The sequence below is a fragment of the Lepidochelys kempii genome, chromosome 1 (genome assembly GCF_965140285.1).
Source record: "Lepidochelys kempii isolate rLepKem1 chromosome 1, rLepKem1.hap1, whole genome shotgun sequence".
Taxonomy (NCBI): Eukaryota; Metazoa; Chordata; order Testudines; family Cheloniidae; genus Lepidochelys; species Lepidochelys kempii.
The window spans coordinates 252,496,837-252,520,483 of NC_136380.1; the positions used below are offsets into that span (position 1 = coordinate 252,496,837).

The 23,647-nt window shown below is 41.8% G+C and overlaps 1 protein-coding gene across 1 annotated transcript in view; it reads left to right on the plus strand.

The window, feature by feature from the left end:
- The first annotated feature begins 17,223 nt into the window (after window positions 1-17,223).
- The window catches only part of STAB2 (stabilin 2), a 137,008-nt gene continuing 130,584 nt past the window's right edge, over window positions 17,224-23,647 (plus strand). The window contains exons 1-3 of the mRNA XM_073323666.2: window positions 17,224-17,744; window positions 21,728-21,861; window positions 23,348-23,463. Coding sequence (XP_073179767.1) covers window positions 17,661-17,744; window positions 21,728-21,861; window positions 23,348-23,463 — 334 coding nt within the window. The 5' untranslated portion in view covers window positions 17,224-17,660. The remainder of the gene's footprint in view (window positions 17,745-21,727; window positions 21,862-23,347; window positions 23,464-23,647) is intronic.

Sequence of the window (23,647 nt, forward strand, 5' to 3'; positions counted from 1 at the left end):
GGCCACTAATTGTTTGTTCCAGGATCGGCTGGTATTCACCCAAGAGTTCTGAAGAAACTCATATATGAAATTGCAGACCTGCTAACTGTGGTAGGTAACCTATCATTTAAATCAGCCTCTGTCCTGGATGACTGGAGGATAGCTAATGTAACGCTGATTTTTTTAAAAGGTTCCAGAGGTGATTCTGGCAATTACAGGCTGATAAGCCCAACTTGAGTACCATCAAATTGATTGAAACTGTAATAAAGAATAAAATTATTAGACACATAGATAAACTCAATATGTTGGGGAAGAGTCAACATGGTTTTTGTACAGGGAAATCATGCCTCACCAATCTACTATAATTGTTTGAGGAAGTCAACAAGCATATAGAAAAGGGTGATCCAGTGGATATAGTGTACTTGGACTTTCAGAAAGCCTTTGAATAGGTCCCTCACCAAAGGCTCTTAAACAAAGTAAGTGGTCATGGGGTAAGAGAGAAGGTCCTCTCATGGATCAATAACTGGTTAAAAGATAGGAAAAAAGGGTAGGAATAAATGGTCAGCTTTCACAATGGAAAGAGGTAAACAGCGGGGTCTTCCATGGATCTGTCCTGGGACCTGTGCTGTTCAACACAGTCATAAATTATCTGAAAAAAGGGTGAACAATGAGGTGGCCAGATTTGGAGATGATACAAAATTACTCAAAATAGCTCAATCCAAAACTGACTACTAAGAGTTACAAAGGGATCTCACTAAACTGGGCGACTAGGCAACAAAATGGCAGATTAGATTCCGTGTTGATAAGTGCAAAGTAACGCACATAGGAAAAAATAATCCCAACTATACATACAAAATGATGGGATCTAAATTAGCTGTTACCACTCAAGAAAGAGATCTTGGAGTCATTGTGTATAGTTATCTGAAAACATCTGCTCAGTGTGCAGCAGCAGTCAAAAAAACTAATGGAATGTTAGGAAGCATTAGGAAAGGGACAAATAATAAAACAGAAAATACCATAATGCCACAATATAAATCCATGATACGCCCACACCTTGAATACTGTATGCAGTTCTGGTCGCCCCATCTCAAAAAGGATATATTAGAATTGGAAAAGATGCAGAGAAGGGCAAAAGAAATAATTAGGGTACGGAATAGCTTCCGTTTGAGGAGAGATTAAAAAGACGGGGACTGTTCATCTTAGAAAAGAAACAACTAAGGAGGGATATGATAGAGGTCTATAAAATCATGAATGGTATGGAAAAAGTGAACAGGGAAGTGTTATTTACCCTTTCACATAATACAAGAACTAGGGGTCACCTGATGAAATTCATAGGCAGCAGGTTTAAAACAAACAAAAGGAAGTACTTCTTCACACAGTCAGCCTGTGGAACTCATTGCCATGGTATATTGTGAAAGTCAAAAGTATAACTGGGTTCAAAAAAGAATTAGATAAGTTCAGGGAGGATAGGCCCATCAATGGCTATTAGCCAAGATGGTCAGGGATGCAACCCTGTGCTCTGGGTGTCCCTAACTGTCTGACTGCCAAAAACTGGGACTGGATGACAGAGGATGGACCACTCGAAATCGCCCTGTTCTGTTCCTTCCCTCTGAAGCATCTGGCACTGGCCACTGTCAGAGATAGGTAACAGGACTAGAGGGACCATTGGTCTGACCCAGTATGGCCATTCTTATGTTCTTATGTTCCTCTTTTTCTGGATGCCCAACCTGAGACACCTGGGGCCAAATTTGGTAAGTGCTGAATGCTTACAACTGCAACTTAAGTTGATTGGCACTTGCTTTGTACATATGAAGTGCTCTAAAAAGGCTAGAGTACTCTGCAAAATCAAGACCTCAAATTGCACACTCAAAATTAGTGGACATTTGACAACTTGGCCTTAACCCCGCTGTACCTGAGCTACCCCTCTGTAAAATGAGGATAATATCCACACCTGAACTTATGGGGTGTTGTAAAGATAAACTGATTAATGTTTATGACGCTCTCATTTACTAGTGACACCCATGAGGAAATGGATAGTTTTGTATTCAGAGCCAGGGTTTGGCTAGTGTATTTAAATAAGGCCTGGGGGCACATATCGAATGTGTAAAATAAAAAGAATTATTGAATAATTATAATTTTTGATAATTATTATTATCCATTCTCTGAATGAGGCCGGGGGCCTGTGGGAAAAATAGCACATGATCATGTCATTAAAGACTGTATCATAATGCATATGTATAAGGGCGCCAAATTAAGGTTGCACAGCCAAACTTAATTCTGGCATTTCCTAACTTCTGAGTGCTTGACTTTGCAGTCTTACATTCTTTTAACATAATTCTTTTTTTTTAATGTGACATATATAAAACGTGCCTAGATTTGAATGTGAGGCGACTCCCGTACCCTAAATAAGTATGTTACCATTGTGATACAGAGATACAACACTTAACCAAGTAAAACATCAACAACTGAACTATTGCTCTTAGAGGTTTCATCACAGTTCTGTGCTCAAGGTATTTTCATCACCAGTTGCACTTGTTTATCCCTCTATGTCTACAAAGGCTTTTAGTTTTTTTAACTCAACAATAATAATTTTTAGTGTCTTTTGTATGACTAGGTAGGGGATAAGTCGTTACAAAAGAAGGTGTTTCATCACAAAAAAGAACACTGAACCTTCTAAAGGGAGTTTGAATGGACTGGTCTTTAATGTGTGAGGTTAAGCAGCATCCCTCACACATGGCTTCAGTAGAAGTAGATATCTCTTCTCCCCATATTGGGAATTACTCAGATCTTTTGATCATACTGGATATTTAACATTAATTTATTCCCTGAGAAAGGAATGACTTCTGGAGTGATATCTCAACCTATAAAATATGTGTCCATACATGTATACAGATCTCTCTCTCTCTCTGTCTCTCTCTCTCTCTCTCTCTCCCTTTCTCACACACACTCAGGAGCTGGATGAATTCTGCAAAAACTCATTCATGTTCATCCAATCAAATGGCGAGCATGTTTTCTTAGTCATGTTCCACACACTTTTGCATAAGCAAACATATGTTTCCAGGAATGTTCACAGAAAATGAATGCTTCAGATATTAATTCAAATATGTTTGCACAGGTATACTCTTATTTGCCTCTTCCTGTCAATAACAGTCTCAGCCATGTGATCAATGAGCAGAAGAATATCATGCAGTTTGGGTAACTTCACACTGCGCAGACAGTTAATGGTTCCTGAGAAATGCTACTGTGCCGCAGTCAAACAAACAGGTGATTCTGACCAAATATTTTAAACGTTTCATCGCTGATTGTCATTTTGTGTAGTCTGATGTTTCAAAGTTGGCTTTCATGTGGGGGTGACAGGACATAGGTAAAAACAGTTGAATTTTGGTCTAATCTGTTTGAGATGGGCAGCTGGAGAGAAAACAGGAGGAACTATTTCCTTGATGAGTACATAGCAAGATTTTTACAGCACTTATGGGCAGAGGAAACTAATGAGTGTAAGTCAGTGTTAGGCAGCCAGAGCAAGCAATCTTAAAGCCAAGAGGGTATGTCTTTATACCCCAGGGGTGTAGGTATTAATTGAACACTGGCTATATTCAAAGGGAGCATACCTCTCCCAAGCCCTCCCACATGGAAATCTGCAGCACACAAATTAATTCAAGAAGTAGTTAGAGATTATTCTTTTTTTGGACTGAGAGTCTAAAACTGGCATTTTCAGTCTAAGGCTTTGGTTTATATTCTGCTGCCATCTGGTGGTACTGTAATGAGTTACTGATTTGTACACTGTTTATGACATTCCATTGAATTTGGACTATTTGGACTCATACGATTCAGAAAACAGTGAGAGCAAAGGAAGACTTCTGTAGACCCTGAGTGCTGGAAGACAGTAATCTCGGATTGCTGAAATCAACTCATTATAGACATAAACATGCACATTTGGACAATGTTATCAGGGCTGGGGGAGGGAAGGCTTAAAGCTGAGTGAAAGTTGATTGCTTTACATCTTGATATGCATTTTAATTTTATTACTAGCAAATTATTAACTATACTAAACTAGCTTTAAGTCTGGCTTTTCAAAATGAAGAAGTTTACTATGTAAGAGTACAAGCAATATGTCCACTAAACATTGTAGCGAACACTCTTCGCAGTCTAGCACGAGAAGAGAATTCAGCTGGATGTGCTGTTTACTAATACATGCAATGGGGCATAATACTTCAACTTTTGCTGCCCCTGGCATCTGCAGTAACTATAGTACTAAGGATAGAAAACACACCATACCGCAATCACTACAGATTGGCAAAATTGGAGTTTTAATGGCATTCATTATATTACTGTTCTACCCTGGAATTATATAGATATGAGTGCAAAGTAATTACATCACAGTTATGGTCATATGTACAGCATTATTGATTCAATATCCATACAGAGTATAGGAATCTCATCCTACCTCATCCTAGACAGAAGTGCAAAAAGCATGCAAACAAAAACCCCTATCCTGAACTTTAATAAACCTCAAAGAAAATTTGCTTCAGGCTTTGGTCTTAGTGAGTTGAGTTCTTTATTTTGTTTAAATGCACTGTTCATTCCCTAGTTTCAAAATGGCTCTGGCATTTACCAAACCAGGGGTTCTTACATTCCTACACTACACCAAGAGGAAGAAGTTGGTTCAAACAAAGTTTACTTAAATTACCAAGTTACTTTGGTCACATGTATCAGGTGATTCATGATCTCAACACATTTTAACTCTCATTCAAAATTCTGTGCAAAGTGCGTTCTCCCATGCTATTATGCTATCAATCAAATATAAGTTTCAATAATTCCAATAAATATTATTGATACAAAATCACATGGTTTAAACCGTCAAGATTTGTTGGCGTTGTGATATCTCCCCCGTTTAAAGCTCCTATCAGGATGTGCTGAAGGGCCAGATTCTGTTGTGAATCTCCTGAGAGATGCAGCCCAGAAGGTGAAGAGCAGAGGGAGGAGGGACAAAGGTGGATTTATGCCATCTGGACTCCATAGTCTAGCTTGTACCACCCTACCCGCTGCTGTCTATGGGCTGCATTGCAGCCCAGAATCCCTGTAGCCCCATGCCTTACAGATACTCCCATTTCTATCCTAACACACTCTGCACTTGCCCTCAATACAAGGACTTGCAATGGCAGGCCAGGCAGCAAAGATCTGCTTATGCTCTTGGGCTGGGGAAATTCTCTCCAGATCCTATTTACAGCTGCTATATGCTCCTGTAGTGAGGTATAATAGCCAGAGCTAGGAGTGGGTTCAGCCCTTAAGTCTTTTAAATAACCAGAAAGGCCAATATTACAAGGCAGTAAAGTATAAGAGCCTGTGCTCTGGGTTGATTCATGGCGCTGATTGTACATGGAGTTTTTGCTGCTTGTCCTCACTGGCATAGATTCTCTTAACGTGCCTCCTAGCAAAGCCCTCTCTGCTGTTGTCTCAGATAGAACTGCCTTTTGTTTACAATTTCACCAGCTGAGACTCTTGAGAACAAAACAGAAAGAATGAAAGAAAGAGAGCTGGAGAGGCCTCTATGAGGATCTAATCTATGGCTAAGACCACCCCTTGACTGGCAGTCTGCATTGCTATCAGCTGTATGCATCATGAACACATTCTAGTTTAGATCAGCTGTCTGTGCCTTCTCCCTCATTAACATTGATAAAAGTGATGGCTTCTGTCAGACATGCAGCATTGCTCAGCATACCAGCTGCAGCTGTGTCGTAATGCGTTGTATGGGCTTAGAGAATTAATTCGTTCTCATAGTCACAAAGTTTCAAAATGATACTGTCATAACCGCACAATAAAAATTACACACCTCCTGAAATTCTCAGTAATACAAGCTCAGACCTTCTATAAGCTCATCAGCTAAAGCTTAGGTTTTTGAGAGGTATGACATTGGAAGGATTTAACCTATCTTTATTGCAAAATATATTCAATTAATTCTGCTTTAATGTAAGCGGAACCAGAGAACACAATGGCAGTCAGAGTGCCATAGCAAGAAATATGGAGGTCCCCCTGTAAGAGAATCTGTAAGGGCCCATTTCCATAAATAATATTCTATTACCAATTTAAACAAATAATGATGTGGAGAAATCCACAACTAGGAACTGGCTGCAAATACCTTCAAAGCTAAACAAATAAATAAATAGTGTCCCTATCGTGTTTTACTCTAGCCAGTGAATAACTACTGAAAAAAAAGTATTATAAGTTTTCTTACCTTATTTATGCTGAGTAATGGAGTGCTCAGTTGACCAATTCTTCTGTTATGCCCTTGAAGTCCAGCGTCTTGCAAATGTTACTTTCTATGGACAATGTAGCCAGTCCTACCAATGTTCTTGAGATGTGGTAGACCATATATACGTCTTTATTAACCTGAACTTAGAGAAACTTCTTTTTGCAGGTGCCATGGAGATTGGAGCTGTGAGAAACACTCGTAGAGCAATACACATTTGGGCACAATCATGGACAAACCGCTCCTGAAAATGAGTCAAAGCCTCTCAAATGCATCCACAGGCTTCAGCAAAACACTAGAAAGACTCTGGAGTTCATGTACCAAGTCATACCTGGCTACTGCCATCAGAACACATCGGACCTGCTTCCAGGTTACTGCGCAATTTTTCCAATTCACGTGTCGGAAAAAGGTTTGTGGTGTTTTTCCCATCACACAGGAATCCAAACACAGTCATGTGCTCTCTCAATAATTTGAAATGTTCTCCCAGCTTCATGAGAGCAGCATCTATAGCAATATTGAAGAAGTCAAATTTAAATCTCTTTTTTGCATCGCCAATGACTTGATCCTCCACTTCATAGCTGAACAATTTATTTTTTTCTGGGGACTTATGTTTTGGTTAGTTCCACAGGCACTGACATTTTTTCTGCTACCTGTTTAACAGTGAACAATCCCTCTTCAAATCCATTTTCACAATAACTCTGTATTTCGGTCCGAGTGGCTGCAATTAATTTGAGGGTGTTGTCAAAACCAAGCATTTTGCTTACAATATTAATTTTTAACGGTAAGTTGTGCCAAGTCACAAGTGCAGCAATGAACCAAAATGAGGAGAGTTCATTCGTCAGTGATCTGGCTTCTGCATATACCCCATTATTTTTTGTCGTTTATCTCAATTTCAGTAGTGCTGACTGTACACTCCGTGTCTGAAGCCACAGAGCTTTGACACTTTCAGTTTCTCTCTCTCAACTTTTATTGGAGAGAGGCTTTAACGTTGTTTTCACACAGGATTTCAAAACTGTCCACCTACTTGCTGAAGCTGAAAATATAGCGTACATTTGTAGAAGAACACTGAAAAAAGTTTTTGACCTGTTTGAGGAATTTGCTGCATCACTCAACACCAGATTTAAGGAATGGCAGACACAAGGAACAAAAAAATGCCTTTTTGTTCTTTTCAATGAAATGATCTTGCATACCTTGATGCTGTCCTCTCATATTAGCTCCATTTTCATCTCCATGTCCCTGCAATTATCAAATGTCATACCATATCTGGATAACTCGTGAAGTATCTCATCTGACAGAGACTTTCTGGTAGTTTCCTGCACATTCACAAATGATAGGAAGTGCTCTTCAATGTTGACTTCTGTCTTTGGATCTTAACATATTTCAAATGATAGACATTTGTTCCTTGTGACTGATATTAGATATGCAATCCAAAATAATGGAGTAATATTTCATCTTGTTTATGTTGTTAATAATTGTACCTGTTACCATTTGAAATAACTTCAAAATTATATCATTTTGTATTGTAGGGCTTAAGTAATGTCTTTCTTCTTTAGTGAAGAACCTTCTTACATGTTCCTTCATCACAGACTTAAATTTAGCATTTAACTCGACTTTCCATTTCCACACTCATTAAGTTTTTTCATGAATCCATGAAATCTTAGGTTCCATTCAGCTAAGTGAAGAACAATGGCCACAATTTTTTCAAATACACCTCACAAGTTTTGTCTCTCAGTTTTGAGCAATGATTGTGAAGTCTAGTCAATTGTAGATTCAGTTTTCAGTCATAGTTACAATTATCTTCACTTCACCATATTTCCAGTGTGAACATGGCTTTTCTCATGCGTTTCAGGAGTTTTGCATATATATTCATATTCCCAAAAACCACCATCAGTGAGACTGTGCTTATCAACACCAAATAATTTGCAGCAAAAAAAGAACACTGCATTCACATTACCTGAATATGACACACCGTTGTATATTTTCTTCATTTTTCAATTTTCTTACATCATTTTCTTCTGTAAACGGTCTTCTGTTGTGACTTGGGAAACTTCTACCTTTAACTTGCAATGGTCCCTGTTTCACTATGGTTATTCTTGTTTTGTCATCAATGAATCTGGGCCATGTTGAAGGATCACTGATGTTCAAAAGAGATATTGGAACTAGTGGAATGTCTTCTGAGTTGTGGCAATTCTCTTCCACTTCTTGTGATATAGTGGTATAACTGTCAGACATTTCTTGCTCCTTATTTTCTTAATTCACCTCTAAGCTTTCTTCTTGATCAGTTTCCTGGACTGATTCTACATTCAAAGGGGTGCCAGGAGTCAAAAACCTCTCAAGTGCACATTTATATCTCTTAATCTGCTCCTCTCTTTTTCTTTTTTCCTTACTTTTCGATATAACATTATTTCTGGGGGAATTCTGTGCAAAAAAATAAAAAATTCTGAACCAAAAATTAAAAAATTCTGCACACAATATTTTAAAATTCTGCAAAATTCTGCATATTTTATTTGTCAAATTAACACAATATAATTATACCACTTTCATTTATTTTTGGTAATTAATTTCAAAATACCTGTCAGCAAGTATGTCTGCAACAATACAGACAACAAAAAAAGATTCAAGAAATGGGTTTTTTTTACAAATAGATTCCTTATTAGGCATATTAATACAGAACTCTGAGTAATAATTCATTTAAACTGCAACACAGAACCGTATTTCCCACACACCTCAGAAGTAGTGCAAAAGCTTGGGGGAGTCAGGGGTAATGGAGGAACTGAGGGAGAGGGAAGTAATTGCTGGGAAGGAGCCTGGGTGTGAACTTGGAGGGTTGTTGGTTAGGGGTGAGAAAAGTATGGAACAGGGGTTTTTTTGGTTGGAGGGGCAGGAAGAGATTGTTAGGAAGCTTCCCCCATGCAGACCCTGGCTGATCCCTAGCATCTTCCATTCAGTCAGGCTCATCTGCCCCTGTCCCCATGTGTCACTGCACTACCATTTGTCCTTGCACTACCTGTCCCCATGTGTCCCTCCATCCCCACTCAGTCACCCACTCCCCCCATTCCCATGTGGCCCTGCACCCTCTCCCCTGTCCCCATGTAGTCCTGCTCCCCCTCCTCCTGTCCCCATATGTCCCTGTGCCCCCACTCAGCCACCTCCCTTCCCCATGTGGCCCTGCACCTCCTCCCCTCTGTGGCCCTTCACCTCCACTCCCATTCAGCCCCTGACCCAGTCTGTCCTTTCCCACTAGCCTTTATGAACCTGTCTGTGACCCTGAGGACCCCCATGTGCCCCATGCTGTCTCCGCATATCCCATCTCCAGCCACTGCGAAGAAGGCACTACAGGATCTTTCTCTTCCCTAGCTGGCCAGGGAGCATCTGCTCTGTTCTAGCACCACAGTACCCTCTGGTGGACAAAAGGTGGAGCTGCAGCAAATTTCCAGCAGAAGCTATTTTCTATGCAAAAAATTAAAAATATTCATGGCACATTAATTATGTGTACATGCGGTGGTGCAGAATTCCCCCTGGAGTAACCTTATGTAAATTTTCTAAGCCTCCTGGTATCTTGTGGAACAAAGCCTGGCTGTAAACATTTTTAGAGCTAGAGGCCAAAAATGGGAGTGAGGTGATGGTTAGAGGCCACATCCAGCCTTCTCTCACATATACTCGTATACTCTCTTGATTACTCTTTCCCATAATAATACAATAACAAGAAGACTTTCAACTAAATTGAAAGGCAATACATATATTGAGTTGACAGTCCATTTTTTAGGCTCCCCGGGGCAAGGGCTGTGATCTAGTGATCTTGGCTGCATCTAATTTTAAACATGGCTACCACCATGTAACAGGTACCTGCAACTGTAAAGCAGAAAAGCAAAAGTTCACCCCCAGCCCTCCCAGCAATGAATATACCATCTCTAAGGAACAGCATTTGGAAGGGGGCAGGGTGTTTCCCAACCAGTCATGGCTAGGGAATTTGCCATCTGTGTAGGGAACTCAGTGTATTTGTATGAGGAGTTCAAGTAGGGTGTATCCTCTCTTATTTTGTTTACTTTACATCTGCAGTATCAGTTTCAGTGTGCAAAGGGCCATATAAATACCAAGTATCCCATAATTGCACTACAGTTAGTCTGCTCTCCACTAATCAAAATAACCATGAAACTGCTGATTGGATCTGGGGGCCTCTGCAGCTGCAGGGTGAACAGTGTGGGTTGCTACAGCACTGGGCAGCCAAATGACATGCTGTGGAACCTTAAAGCCAGAGCCAATGGAATCCTGTTAAAGCAGGTTCCTCACCTGACCTGCACTAAAACAAAGTCCACACACAGCACAGCTAGACACTCATTCCCTTCCTGAAGGTCAGCTTATAAGCAGTGTCAGGATGAGCTCCACCCTGACATCTGGTGGTGAGGTGTGGCAAGTTGTGGAAAAGAACTTCAGGGGCCAATCTCATTTGCATAGGCACACCCACCACGCCTAGAATGAGACCATAGCTGCCCAAATGGTCACTTTGGCTGCTGTGGGATCCCCAGTGTCTCTGTTATTGGGGCAGGAAGAATAAATTGTTATTACCTTGATTATGGGAACTGTGCTTGGAACTGTACGTGGCCCTTTGTTATGATGGAGGGATTCACCATCAACTAAGTAGCACTCGCTAGGCAAGGGTCATGGGTTCCAAAACTGTGTGAATGGAGAGAGGCTGGGGACAAGTATTAATACTTGGTGGCATGGGCCCTTTGGTGGGGGCCTTACATGCTAATTGCACTTCCTCCTCTCTCCAGTGTGGAATATCAGAGCTAATTTTGATTTCATTAGAAGTCTAGTTGTAGGCTGCTGAGCTCACTTTGGGCTGACAGTGCACCAGCACTGGGGCTCCCCTACTACAAGCTGAATTCACCTAAGAGCTGAAATCACTGAGTGTTGTGTTAAGTAGTGGGGGAGCCTGAAGATATATTGTGGAGCAGTTCCACGCGGAGCAGTGTGTGGATGGCAGGAGCTGCTTGTGGGCCGTGGAGCTGAGCGAAGGAGTTCGTGGGGCGGCTGGCGGATGCGGAGCGCAGCTGAGCGAAGGAGTTTGTGGGGCGGCTGGCGGAGTGGAGCGCAGCTGAGCGAAGGAGTTTGTGGGGCGGCTGGCGGAGCGGAGCTATGGAGCCATGGGGCGGTCAGCTTCAGATCACGTAAGGTGCCTCTTACCCCCGTCCCATTTCCACCCAGGTTGGGAGGTAAAGCTCCGCAGATAAACTTTCGAACTCTGGGGCTGCCCTGACCAGGGACAGAGACTTTTGGGGCATTGGACTTTTGGGACTTTGGGTGATTTGGGGTTGCTGGACTCAAGAACCAAAGGGAAAAGGGCATGCCCCAATTTGCCTGGGGTGGGTTTTTTGTTGCTCATGGGTTGTGTTATGAATCCTGTTGGTGGTGTTTCCCCAACATAATGCCACATTGTTTCTCTCTGTTATTAAAAGGCTTTTGCTACACTCAGACTATGTGCTTGCGAGAGGGGAAGTATTGCCTCTTGGAGGCGCCCAGCGGGGGTGGTATATATTTGTCCCTGGTCACTGGGTGGGGGCTCGAGCCAGTTTGCATTGTGTTATTGGAATGGAACCCCTAGATATTGAACCTGGCCCTTGTTGCTGCCAACTCTGACGGGCAGAAGGGTTACATTTACAAAAAAGCTGTTACAAATAGGATAAACACAAAGTTCAGCTCAAGTGGGCCTTACTCCTACCCTCAACCTTGGTTCCTCAGGTTCCTACTGAAGGACTGCTCAGCCCACACTCTACGTCCTTTCTAAAATGGCCACTCCCACCACCATCATATCTGAATGGGGTGATGAGCCAGTTACCACAGTGAGTCAGAGGAACTTTTTCTCAGCACAATTAACACCTGCTGACAGGATGGTGTGTTTCAGGCAAATATTGCCAGTTTATTACACAGTGGTCATGAACATTCATTCCAGTTTTTAACGGTTGTTCAGCAAGACTACATCTGTGCCCATTTTCATTCATTTTCACATGGAGTTTTGTTCACATACTTGTTTGGGGAGTGGCTGTTCTTTGTATGGACATGTGTGTTTGCACGCAAAGTAGGGTATTTGTAAATAAATGAGAGTAGTCATTATTTGCTATTCATCACTCTCTGGTTTAAAAAGTTCCTGTTGCAAAAAGTTCAGGGAGCAAAACCAACATGCAAGGTACATAACCAATCAGACACCCCAAATAATTCCACTCTGTATTTATTTTAGTTGCTTATCAAAGCTTCCTGCAGGTAGGTGAGTGCAGTTAGCAGAACTATATGTGTCTCATCTCCACCATTTTTCATTCTCTCTTGGCCTTGTATAAAGTTTTTAGTTGTGTCACTGCGTGAACAAATGAAGTGCATCACACTGCTATTTTGGGTAGGATGTGCACTATGGGTAACATTTTCTAAAGAGCCCAAATGGATTAGGATTAGAAGCCTAAATCCCATTTCCATCTGAGTATGGGAAGAGTAGCTATCTGGAAATTAATGAGAGTTAGGCACTTAACCTGTTTAGGAGACTTTGAAAATCCCACTAGGTGCCTATCAGCATCTTTAGGCACCTAAGTACTTTTGAGATTTTAGCCCTAAATCCCACTGAAAATCAATGGGGTTTAGGATTTTCACTTTTGAAAATATGATTTAGGCTCCTAAGTCTTGTAGATGCTTTTGAAAATTGTACCCTGTCTCCTGTCCTTATTGTGCCCTCATCCCTACCCTCCACAGTACCAGTGTGCAAGTGGGGTAGGTTCTATGGTCTGTGTTATGCAGAAGGTCAGACTAGATGCTAGACTACAGGCCTTAAAATCTATGAATCTATGAGTGAAAGGTCTCAGGTGGAACTTCCTCCCTATGCAAACAAGATGGCAGTCTCCTTCCATAGCACACAGAACCACACTAGGACTTGAGTCCATCTAGTACACTTGCATACACACCACATCACCAAGGGAGTTTTATCTGTGGGTTAGGAAGCATGGCAAAGTCCTAAAGCTGGTTAATGAGTAGGCTGCTATCAGCAGCATGTGTACCAGCTGGCAGGTATGCTCAGATTAGCATCAAAGTGTGGAGCCCCAGCCTTCCCCAAGTAAACCTATCCCATTTGTCAGACGAGGTGCTAGGCTGCTTCTGTGCTGGGCATCACTGCACTGGCTGGGGCAGGATTTAGCCCCATAGAGATAAAGAAATGAGCTACTAATTACTTTCCATTGCAGTCTAACATATTCCATGTGTAACCCCTGTGGAGCACAGTAACTCACTATATAGTAAGAGATGATGGTGTTGAGTTATCCAGAGTAGGAGATGAGTAATTGAAGCAGTAAATGAAAATATTGTATTCTGACATGCGGGAGGGGGGAAAGCAAGTCACATGAAAGAGGCTTTATTCCATCTGAGTGGCTACAAGAGGTGTTACACAGCAGATAACTGGCAGTTGACTAATGTTTTTGTCTTGATCTGCAGCACAGGAAAGGGATGTGCCTGATTGCCACTCCTCTTATCACTGCAGTGTCTGAACTGACAACAGGGAACAAACCATGCTGACCTCCAATTGCTACAGTAGCTGGCATTTGGGAACATGTTACTATGCAATGATATAGCCAGTCTTGGGCAAACCTGGGCACAACTCAGGTAACACCACCACTTCCCAGATAGCCACTCTTCCCAGGGTTGCCAACACTGTATTTCAGAAATAAGGGACTGTTCTCTTAGCACCCCGGCCCCACTCCTCCTCCCAATATTATTATTATCATTACTAAAATAATAAATAATTAATAATTAATAAGCAGTACTCACCTACATTCACCAGGGGTATTTCTTGCTGCTTTTTGAAACACTCAGCAACTCTTGACCTTGTTGTCCAGAAATGAAAAAATAAGGGGCATACCTTGTAATAAAGGACTGTTGGCAACCCTATTTCCCATAGAATCATAGAATCATAGAATATCAGGGTTGGAAGGGACCCCAGAAGGTCATCTAGTCCAACCCCCTGCTCGAAGCAGGACCAATTCCCAGTTAAATCATCCCAGCCAGGGCTTTGTCAAGCTGGGTGGACATACTCAAGTCCTGGGCTGCTGTCCGAGCTGCAGCTAGGTGCAGGCCTTTTGCTCCCAGATCTCCTGCTTATTTGGAGAATTGTCCCTCAAAAACATTTTCATGTGTTGGCCACAGTCAACAATGCAATATCATGGAACGTGATGGGAAAAGGAAGATTCCCAAGGCTCACAGAGCTCCAGCATGTGCATGGGGCAGGAGGATTGAGGATTGGGGATCCTTCCTTTTAAATAGGTCTCCTCCTAAACTCTCTGCCTGACAGCTGGAGTTTTTTCTTCAGGATGTGTTGCCTCTTCAACCTGTGGTTCGTTGGCCATGGAGAAACCCATCCCTTTAGCGGGACATCAGAGAGATGCCCTGCTGATCTTCTGTATCCACATAGGGACTGGACAAAATCTGACCCTTAATCAAGATTCGTGATGTCTCTGGCTCAGACCAGACATGATCAATATTGCACACAGAAATGAAGCTGTGTGGAAGAGCTTGACCTAACAAAGGAAAAATTATAGTCCTGAGGGCCACATGGCCATACGTGCCCTCAATATATACATATTGTGAACTCTGGCTGCTGGCTTGTCTACATAAACAAGAACCAGGTTACTTTCCTCATCATGTAGCGGAAAGGAACAGGATCTGAAGAGTGCACAGGAAAGCTCTTTGCCCTGCCAGTTCCCCACCAACAATTTTTTGTTTTTAAAGAACTGAACTCTTTATGTAAACAATATAGAGTCCAAGCTGACAGGTGACAGCTTGGAGATTTATAGGCCAATCTATTTGTTTAATGATTTCAAACAGGATAAAGTCCATACACAGGCCATAATTTAGGCAACATTTAGTGTTGTGGGTACAGTACGTCTAAAAGGATCAAGAAAACTGTTCAGCCAGAGCCTTTCACATGCAATCCCCAGTAGAGCGAAGAGGCACATGTGGTTACAACAGAGATAAGTGGTCACCCAAAAGTGATACAGAAGAGAGCGCTGTTTCCAAGTACTGTATAGTGTCCCCTACAACATTAACTGAGCACTTTCAGCACAATCCAAGGAATATTCTTTTTAGAGAAACGATTCTGTTATTCCACCTCATTTTTATCTGTGCTATTGTCTGCACCACAATATTTGCTTTTACATTATAACTGGAGTAGGGGGACCAGTGTGGATAACTTCAAGACCTGCCCCAGAATGAACAGGAACAAAACCATTAAGGTTTAACACAGCTCCATTACTTTTCTGTTTTCCCTTGAAAGCCTGTGTTTCCTGCTTTCCTGTAAGCAGAACTACTGAAATACCATAGGTTTCAGAGTAGCAGCCGTGTTAGTCTGTATCCGCAAAAAGAAAAGGAGGACTTGTGGTACCTTAGAGACGAACAAATGTATTTGTTAGCTGTAGCTCACGAAAGCTTATGCTCAGATACATTTGTTCGTCTCTAAGGTGCCACAAGTCCTCCTTTTCTTTTTGAAATACCATAGTGGGGTCTATTCTCATACTGCTTCAGAGCCGGCAGAACCAAGCAGCACAGGAAACTGCACGAGAGTCTGTTCTTGCCTGATTTATAGACAAATGTGCAGAGGCAAAACAACAGTGGATCTTTAGCTCCTCAGGAACCAGGCCCAGAACCATAGCTGTTTGTAATGAGAAATGGAAAGGCCTGTGACTTTGATGCCCTTTACATCCAGGTTTGTCTCTGCCATTTTTGAAAAACATGGCAACAAGTTTTTTTGGTTTGGTTTGGTTTGGTTTCTTTTATTTGCAAAATAATATTTCAGCGAACCTGAAAGACAAAGACTTGAGAACTTGCAAATTGTCATGCTTTCTGCCTGCCTGGGAAGGACCCAACTATCTATTCTCCCTGCACCAAATGAAATATTTTAATGGCTATGGTGGCTGCAGCTGGACAGCCAGAAGTCCAGAGATTTCAGAGACAGTCTTGTGGGCCTAACAAATTCCCTCTCCTTAAAAGTCTTAAATCTCAAACCAAATACATGAGGTAAGGCAGATATGAACAGCATGGGAAGGCAGCAGGCACAATGTCTGTGCCTGATTAGTAGCAGGCAGTAACAAAGTAATTAGCACCCAGGACAAAATGGGAATGGTGTACAGCTTACTTGACCACCCCCTTTATTCACAGCCCTCAGGTTGGGTTGAATAGAAGTGAGCTGCCTGTCTGGGAGGAAGTTCAGACCTAGATTCAGGGTTTGGTTTAGGGCCAATTTTATACCAAATTTAAAATGAGTGGCCCCTAGTGGGTTTTTTGTGGAAGAAAAACAGGGAAGATAAGAAAGAAAAAACAATATAGTTATGACCTGCATTTTTGCGAGTTAAATAAAAGAAGCCAGCTCAACTCTGCTGCTATCTGGTTGCTTACTTCAGTAAAAGTACTAACTAGCATTAAACCAAAGCTTTGTCTTCCATGATATGAAGGAGTGCCTTGGACTTTCTGAAAACTTTAGAAGCATAATGAGTTTATAAAGTCAAGCAATCAAAAGTTGAGGCACCCAAAATCACGAGCTACTCTTGAAGACGTAGGTCGTTGCCTCTGTGACTGAGAATGACTGGGCCCCATAACACTGAAAAAATTAAAAGGAGCTGAAAAACTTTGAAAACAGCGAGAAAGACAATTTCTTCTCTTAATTCTTCAAAATGTCCTTCATATAATTCTTTCCTATTTTACACAGCTAAGTTGACTGAATTAATTTTCTTTGTACCACTTCTAAAAGATTAGTCATAATGAGGTAATGAAGCTTCAAAGACGGTAAAAACAAAGGAGGGGGAAAAGTCCCTTCTTTTATCCAGCTAACCAAAGCTAGAAGATGCTGATTTGGCCACCTCAGATAATGTCTCTAACTTTGCTTAAAGAGCTACCGTTGGTGGATACACCCTTCTGTTTCAGGAACTGATAAGCCCAGCTCTATAAAGTTTGCATTCTGCCTGACCCCATTCAAGTGATGGATGACAACAAGATCAACAGCTATTCCCAACCTCAGTTCATATCCACCTAAAAGAAAAAAAAAATCTTCTGTCACCACAATTCAGTGTCCTTGGAATTGTGTTGTCAACAGCTACAGAGAGAGGGATCTGCAGAGCTGAGTCCTGTCAGGATATCCTGTCATTCCGTTAGGAAGGGTTTATTCAGCTTTGCAGTGAAAACGTTCAGCAAAAGCCATGTATTTTGGTATTTTTCCTATCTAAGGGCAGGTTTCACGTGCTTTGTGGTTTAGCTCATTGCTTTCTTCAGGAAAAGGAGGGAAGTCACTTCAGTCTTTTCACTGGAATGTAGTAAAGTGGTAAGGCTACCAAAACTCTGATCGTTTTCAGCCATAGCATTGTTACTCATGACTGAAGAGTTCTGAGGAAAAAAAAGCCAACAGTTTTTCATAATGGCAAAACATATGGTTGTTTTATTCCTTGTGTCTTCTTTGGTTGCAAATAACCTCTCTTCACCACCAAAACCCAAAGATCAGGTAAGAAAAGTCGTATATTTTCTTTTGGATACATTTTTTAGATAACAATGTATTGTGTTTGTGGTATAGTACTGAAGGGTTCTGTAATTTTTTTCACATATACTGAGTCTTATGGGTGGTGGGGGGACCCATTGCACTATCCATCAGTGCTTATGTGATGCTGTCTCCTGGATAAATAGATATCCCCAGCTGTTGTAAATTAGCATATCCCCATTGAAATCAATGGAGCTAATTATACATGCTAACAGTCTGATCCATAAACTATGCCATAAATAGACCTGTGCAAATAAATAAATAAATCTCCACATTGGTGAAACTGACAATAGATGATGTTTGATTATGATTCTCCAAAAGCAACAAATGAAAGTTATTACATTTTCTACTATATCATAAGATGAAAACAGTTTTTTTATCATAGCAAACAGTACTCTTTATTCTCCACAAAAAGCTATTTTGGCCAGGTGAAAAACAGTCCTGGAGAACTTGATAATGTTTAACATGCGCAGGAAGTTGCAAACTTAACATGAGATTTGTAGACATTTCTGGAATTAATGTATATGGTGATGTGACACAACCAGGGTGTAAATTTCCTGGATTTATGGAATTTCACAAAAATGTGTTTTGTAACATACATTTAGGGAATGAGAAGTGTTATTGTATTATAGATCTAACCATAGAAATGAGAACTGGTCAAAAATGTTGTGTTCACTTGAACTACTTTACCGCATATGGTTTTGGATTTCTGTGTCCTCACTAGTACAACTGGGAGAAAAGGTTTGAATAACCTATTAGAGGAATGAAAGAGATGTGGAGGAAGAGAGTGTCAGAAAAAGGGACAACTCCCATTATCCCTCCTTTTTTACTTTTTCAGCTAGAAACATGTAAAAAAAATTGCTCTGAGGTGTGAAAAGGCGCGGTTTTCCCCTCAGTGTCTCTAACTTTTTCTTTTTACGTTTCTTCCCCTTTTTCAAATGGGAGGAGGGGGCAAGAAGGGAATGGAGAGAAAATGGGAATTTTCCAAATATTGCAAAACAAAAAATTCCAAAATTTTGAAAAATAAAACAATTTTATTTGAATTTTCTCATTTCAAAATCTTTGAAAATTGAAAATTTTCATCAAAAATGAAATTGGGGGTGAAAAATGTTCTTTTGACATTTCAGTGAAATAAGCCAACCCAATGTCTTAAGTTGTTTTTGCACTAACACTCCTGTTGAAAGTAGTTTGCTTGCATATTAAAAGTCCAGATCCTGATATCCTTGAGATGTTAAACTCTGAGTGACTTTTCCTGAGCAACTTTGCAGATTAGCACCTAACAGCACATTAAATTAAAAAGACAAATGTTGAAATAAACAGGTCAGCAGGTACATCTAGCTCAGGGGTGTGCAAACTTTTTGGCCTTAGGGCCACATTAGGGTTCCAAAACTGTATGGAGGGCTGGGTAGGGAAGGTTGTGGCTCCCAAAACAGGCTGGCCCCTGCCCTCTCCCACTTCCCGCTCCCCTCAGAACCTCTTACCCATCCAACTCCCCCACTCCTTGTCCCCTGACTGCTCTCTCTTGGGACCCCCTGCCCCTAACCATCCCCCGGGACCCCACCCCCATCCAACCTCCCCGGTCCCTGTCCCCTGCCTGCCCCGACCCCCTATCCACACCCCTGCCCCGTGACAGGCCCCCCGGGACCCCACCCCCTATCCAACCCCCCCTCTAAAGCTCCTTTCAGAATGCAGCCCTGCGAACATGGGCAGAGGACCCAGGAGGAGCAGCGGCAGCCACGCAGCCAGAGAGAAGCAGCAATTTCCCCTTCAAAGCGCCGCTTTTCTCTGGCCAGCTGCACGGCCGCCTGGTGCTCCTCCTGAGTCCTCCACCCGCGTTCGCCACGCTCCCGCCACCTGCACCGCCCGCCTGCTCTCCTGTGGCTTCAGGTGAGCCTCCCTCCCTGCTCTCCCCTGCCCCCGCAGTGCAGCCCCCCTCCCGTGCTGCCCGCACAGCGGCATCACTGCGGGGGTGGGGGGACAGCGGAGGAGGGGCCAGGGGCTAGCCTCCCCGCAGGGCCAGCTCTAGGATTTTTGCTGCCCCAAGCAAAAAATTTGCCACCCCAAGTTCCGAGAGCACAACTGCCCAAGGAAAAAAACACAACAAAAAAAAAAAGGGCGGCCGGAATGCCACCCCAGAATTGTGCCGCCCCAAGCACGTGCTTGCTTTGCTGGCGCCTAGAGCTGGTCCTACCTCCCCGGCTGGGAGCTCAGGGGCCGGGCAGGATGGTCCTGCGGGCCGTAGTTTGCCCACCTCTGGTCTAGCTTAAGGTGAACTGGCTAGATCCTTCAGCATTTACTCATGTATTTGTATCACCTGGGAGTACAGATTGATCAATTGAGCATTTTGTTGTACTGTTCAAAGCTGACTTACTTGATTTCATAAGAAGGTTAAGTCCTTAGGTAATTGAGTGAGTTGTCTAATCAGAGTTACAACTGAAGAGCATGGTTTGAAAGGCTGTGTGTTTGAAAGAAGACCATCAGAGGCTTTGAAAGGTGTGTTGTAGTGGCTACAGGAGGGGGCAAGAAGACACAGATTCCTGAGTTCTGATCATGCCTGTATAGTTGACCCACTGTGTAGCCTTGAGCAAGTCACTCTCCGTTTCCACATCTCCATATGTAAAATATGAATACTTACCTCTCTCTTTTGTACAAGTGTTGCAAGGGTTAAGAGGGTAAATGCTTATGAAGTGTCTTAATGAAATATCTCCCTAATATTTAATATTAATATTAATCATGATTAATATTACTATTTTTCTGCTTTTAAAAAATGAAATATTTGGGGGGGATTATTATTCTTAATAAGCGGCTTTACCCTTAGAAAAATAGACAAACCACTATGCTAAACAGTTTGCATTATATAAAGAAATCACAGGAAAAAATCTTAGTGCAAAAATCATGCCCTCAACTAAAATGTTATAAATTTGGAGAGGGGGGGTTGCTTAGAGCTACAAGCATCTTCAGATTTAATTGTCTGGACATACCAACTGGTTTTAAGGTTTTGTTGGGAGCTTTTTAAGAGGTAGGTCAAACTAGAACCTTGAATCTGAACCTTTTCAAATTTTCATCTTCAGAGAGTTCAGATCCAAACTCACTCACATGGTTTCAGTTTCACATCAGATCCAAACCTAGAAGGTGTCTACCTTTCATTTCAGTTATGGACAAACATTTTGTCCACATTTCTCACGATTTCATGTCCATCTAATCCAAACCCAAAATATCATCCTGATTCATCCTTGAACTCAAATTTTGCCTAACCCAGGTCTGGATATTGCCTTCTTAGTCCATCTTGGGGAGGGGGTTGGGAGAAGGTAAATATTTTATTATGCAGAGACTGCATAGATCTCTTCCATCCAGTTGACTGACATTGTACTACATTGCACAGGACATTTGGGGGGTTGTAAGAGCTGGTTAGTGGGTAAACTAATATCACAAAATTTCTCCACGCTTAGAAAATAATGGACCTTCTCCCTGGTTTGGAAATCTAATTGGGCTTTATAATTTAACAACCCATGCACTGAGGCACTTTCACTGAGCTGTCTTTGGTTTCCATTTCAAACTTGCCAAACCAAGCATTTATTGATATCATATTCAGTATTATTGGCCAAAGATTTATCATGATCCCAGCAGGGATATGAGACATGGTGGTGGGGAATATAAGGAGTCAGACTCTATAGGTTGTAGGGCTCCTCTGTAGAGAAGCCTGCCATTATATCATACTGACTGGCCCCACAACCTGTTTTAGGCCTGGGAGCAAGATAGCAAAACTGAAAAAGTGCACTGTAGCTACAGGAGAATGATGGGGCTGGGTGGTTATGAAAATGTACCCATAATAAGACTATAAGAATTAAAGCAGGATTTCTCATTGACTCCAGTGGGAGCAGTTAGGCTAACTGTGAGTATTTCTGAAAATGCCATCCTAAGGATTTAAATCTATTTCTGGCTTTTTACAGGTGAAGAATAAATGTGATCAGAAGATGCTCATTACAACCAAAACTGAATGCCGATCTTGTTCTCTAAACCTTGAAATCCGGTGCCCTGCTGGTTATAGTAAAATTACCAATGGATCTGGAATACGAGATTGCAGGTATTTCTTCTGTCACAATTATTCACTATAAATATTGTTCACCCTAAACCAGAAATTTTTAATCAGCATTAGAAATGACCTATGCCTTGTTAATCTGTAAAATATGTTCTTCATTGTCCTAACCTCACATTCAAAGTGTAGCACTCATGACGTTTACAGAAAGGCTGCTTAAGCAGGTGGAAGCAAGGATTGCAGAATACACACTGCTTTATAGGTGTCGACTTCTAGTTTTCCCTGGGGTGTGCTCCACCCCTTCTCTGCCCCAAGGCCCTGCCCTAGCTCTGCCTCTTCCCACCCCTGCTCCACCCCCAAGACTGCCGCCTGCCCGCCACTAGCTGCTCTCTGCCCTCTCCCAACCCCCTTCCCGACCGCCAAACAACTGTTTGGCAGCAGCCACCAATCAGCTGTGGCTGGTGGGTGCTGAGCATCCACTTTTTTTTTCCATGGGTGCTCCAGCCCCAGGGCCCCGTGGAGTCGGTGCCTATGCACAGCTTTGTGTCTTGGATTAGTTCTTTTCTTTAGTATGTATTTGGTCTCCTTTACATCAAAAGAGGTGGAAAGTTTTTGGTTACTTTCATGCCTCATCTACTTCCTCCCATTTGAGCAGCTATCGCAGAAGCACTATGAAAGCGTTGAACCCATAGGTGTAATATTATTATTTGTATTACAGTAGTAATGGGGCTTAGAGGCCCCAACCAAAATTAAGGCCCCCTTGTGCTAGGCACTGTCCAAATACGTACTGTGAGAAGAGCCCTGAAGAGCTTACAATCTACAGATAGAGTTAATGTTCCTTTGAGTTCTCACTTAGGTCTGCCAAAAGATCTTTCAACAGGGAGTGTCAATGGATAGAATAAGACAGAAAGTGAAATCCTAGTCCCATCAAAGTCAATGGTAGTTTTGCCAATGACTCTGGATCTTGGATTTTACGCAGGATAGTTTATGTTCAGAGTTACTCCTGGATGAGATCTTGGGGAAGATGTAAGTATTGGTATACATGACCTTCCAGTTTATCTCTATGAGTAGTATAGTAAAATCGTTCTCAGTCGTATTCTGTAGCATTTATTATGTGTTCCAGCTTGGATATGAAGTTTCTATTGTTAAATGCTGCATTCATTTTTAGTCTCCCAAATCCTATGAGTCAAAAACTCAAATGTAGTTTTCAAAACTTTTCAGGGATATCCCTCTTAAATAATCTTGCCACAGTCCTTTATATATATACTAGACAACTATGGAATATCCAAACTACAGATAGTAAGAAGGACAGGCATATTGTACAAGAGAAATGGCTGCAAGGATGTTTTTGGACTTCAATAAACTATGGAGGGGAAATCCCATCTTTTACATGAAAAATAAAAAAAACAGAATTGTGAGGCTGTAATTTTTAAGTTCTGTTATCAGGCTTTAAAGAATGAAGAGGTTACAAACTTCATTTGTCCCCACAGGAGGTTTTAAATACTCTAAAATATCTGCAACTTCTTGTCTTCAGGTACTACCTTGAAATCAGGACTTACACTTTGTCTCTTCCTGGATGTCGGCATATCTGTATGAAGGAATTTCAACAACCTGAGTGCTGCCAGGGATATTGGGGCCCAGATTGTATGGGTAAACTCACTTTATTGACATAATATCTATGGATGTGTGACAATGATTTGTCTTTTCCTCTCAAACTATTTCCATGGTAAATCTGATTTAGTTTCGAAATACGTCAGGAGCAGTCAGCTCAGTAGAGCATCTTGTTTGGTGAGTGTACTTCAGAGTCTTACATCAAGTATATAAGCTTTAAATA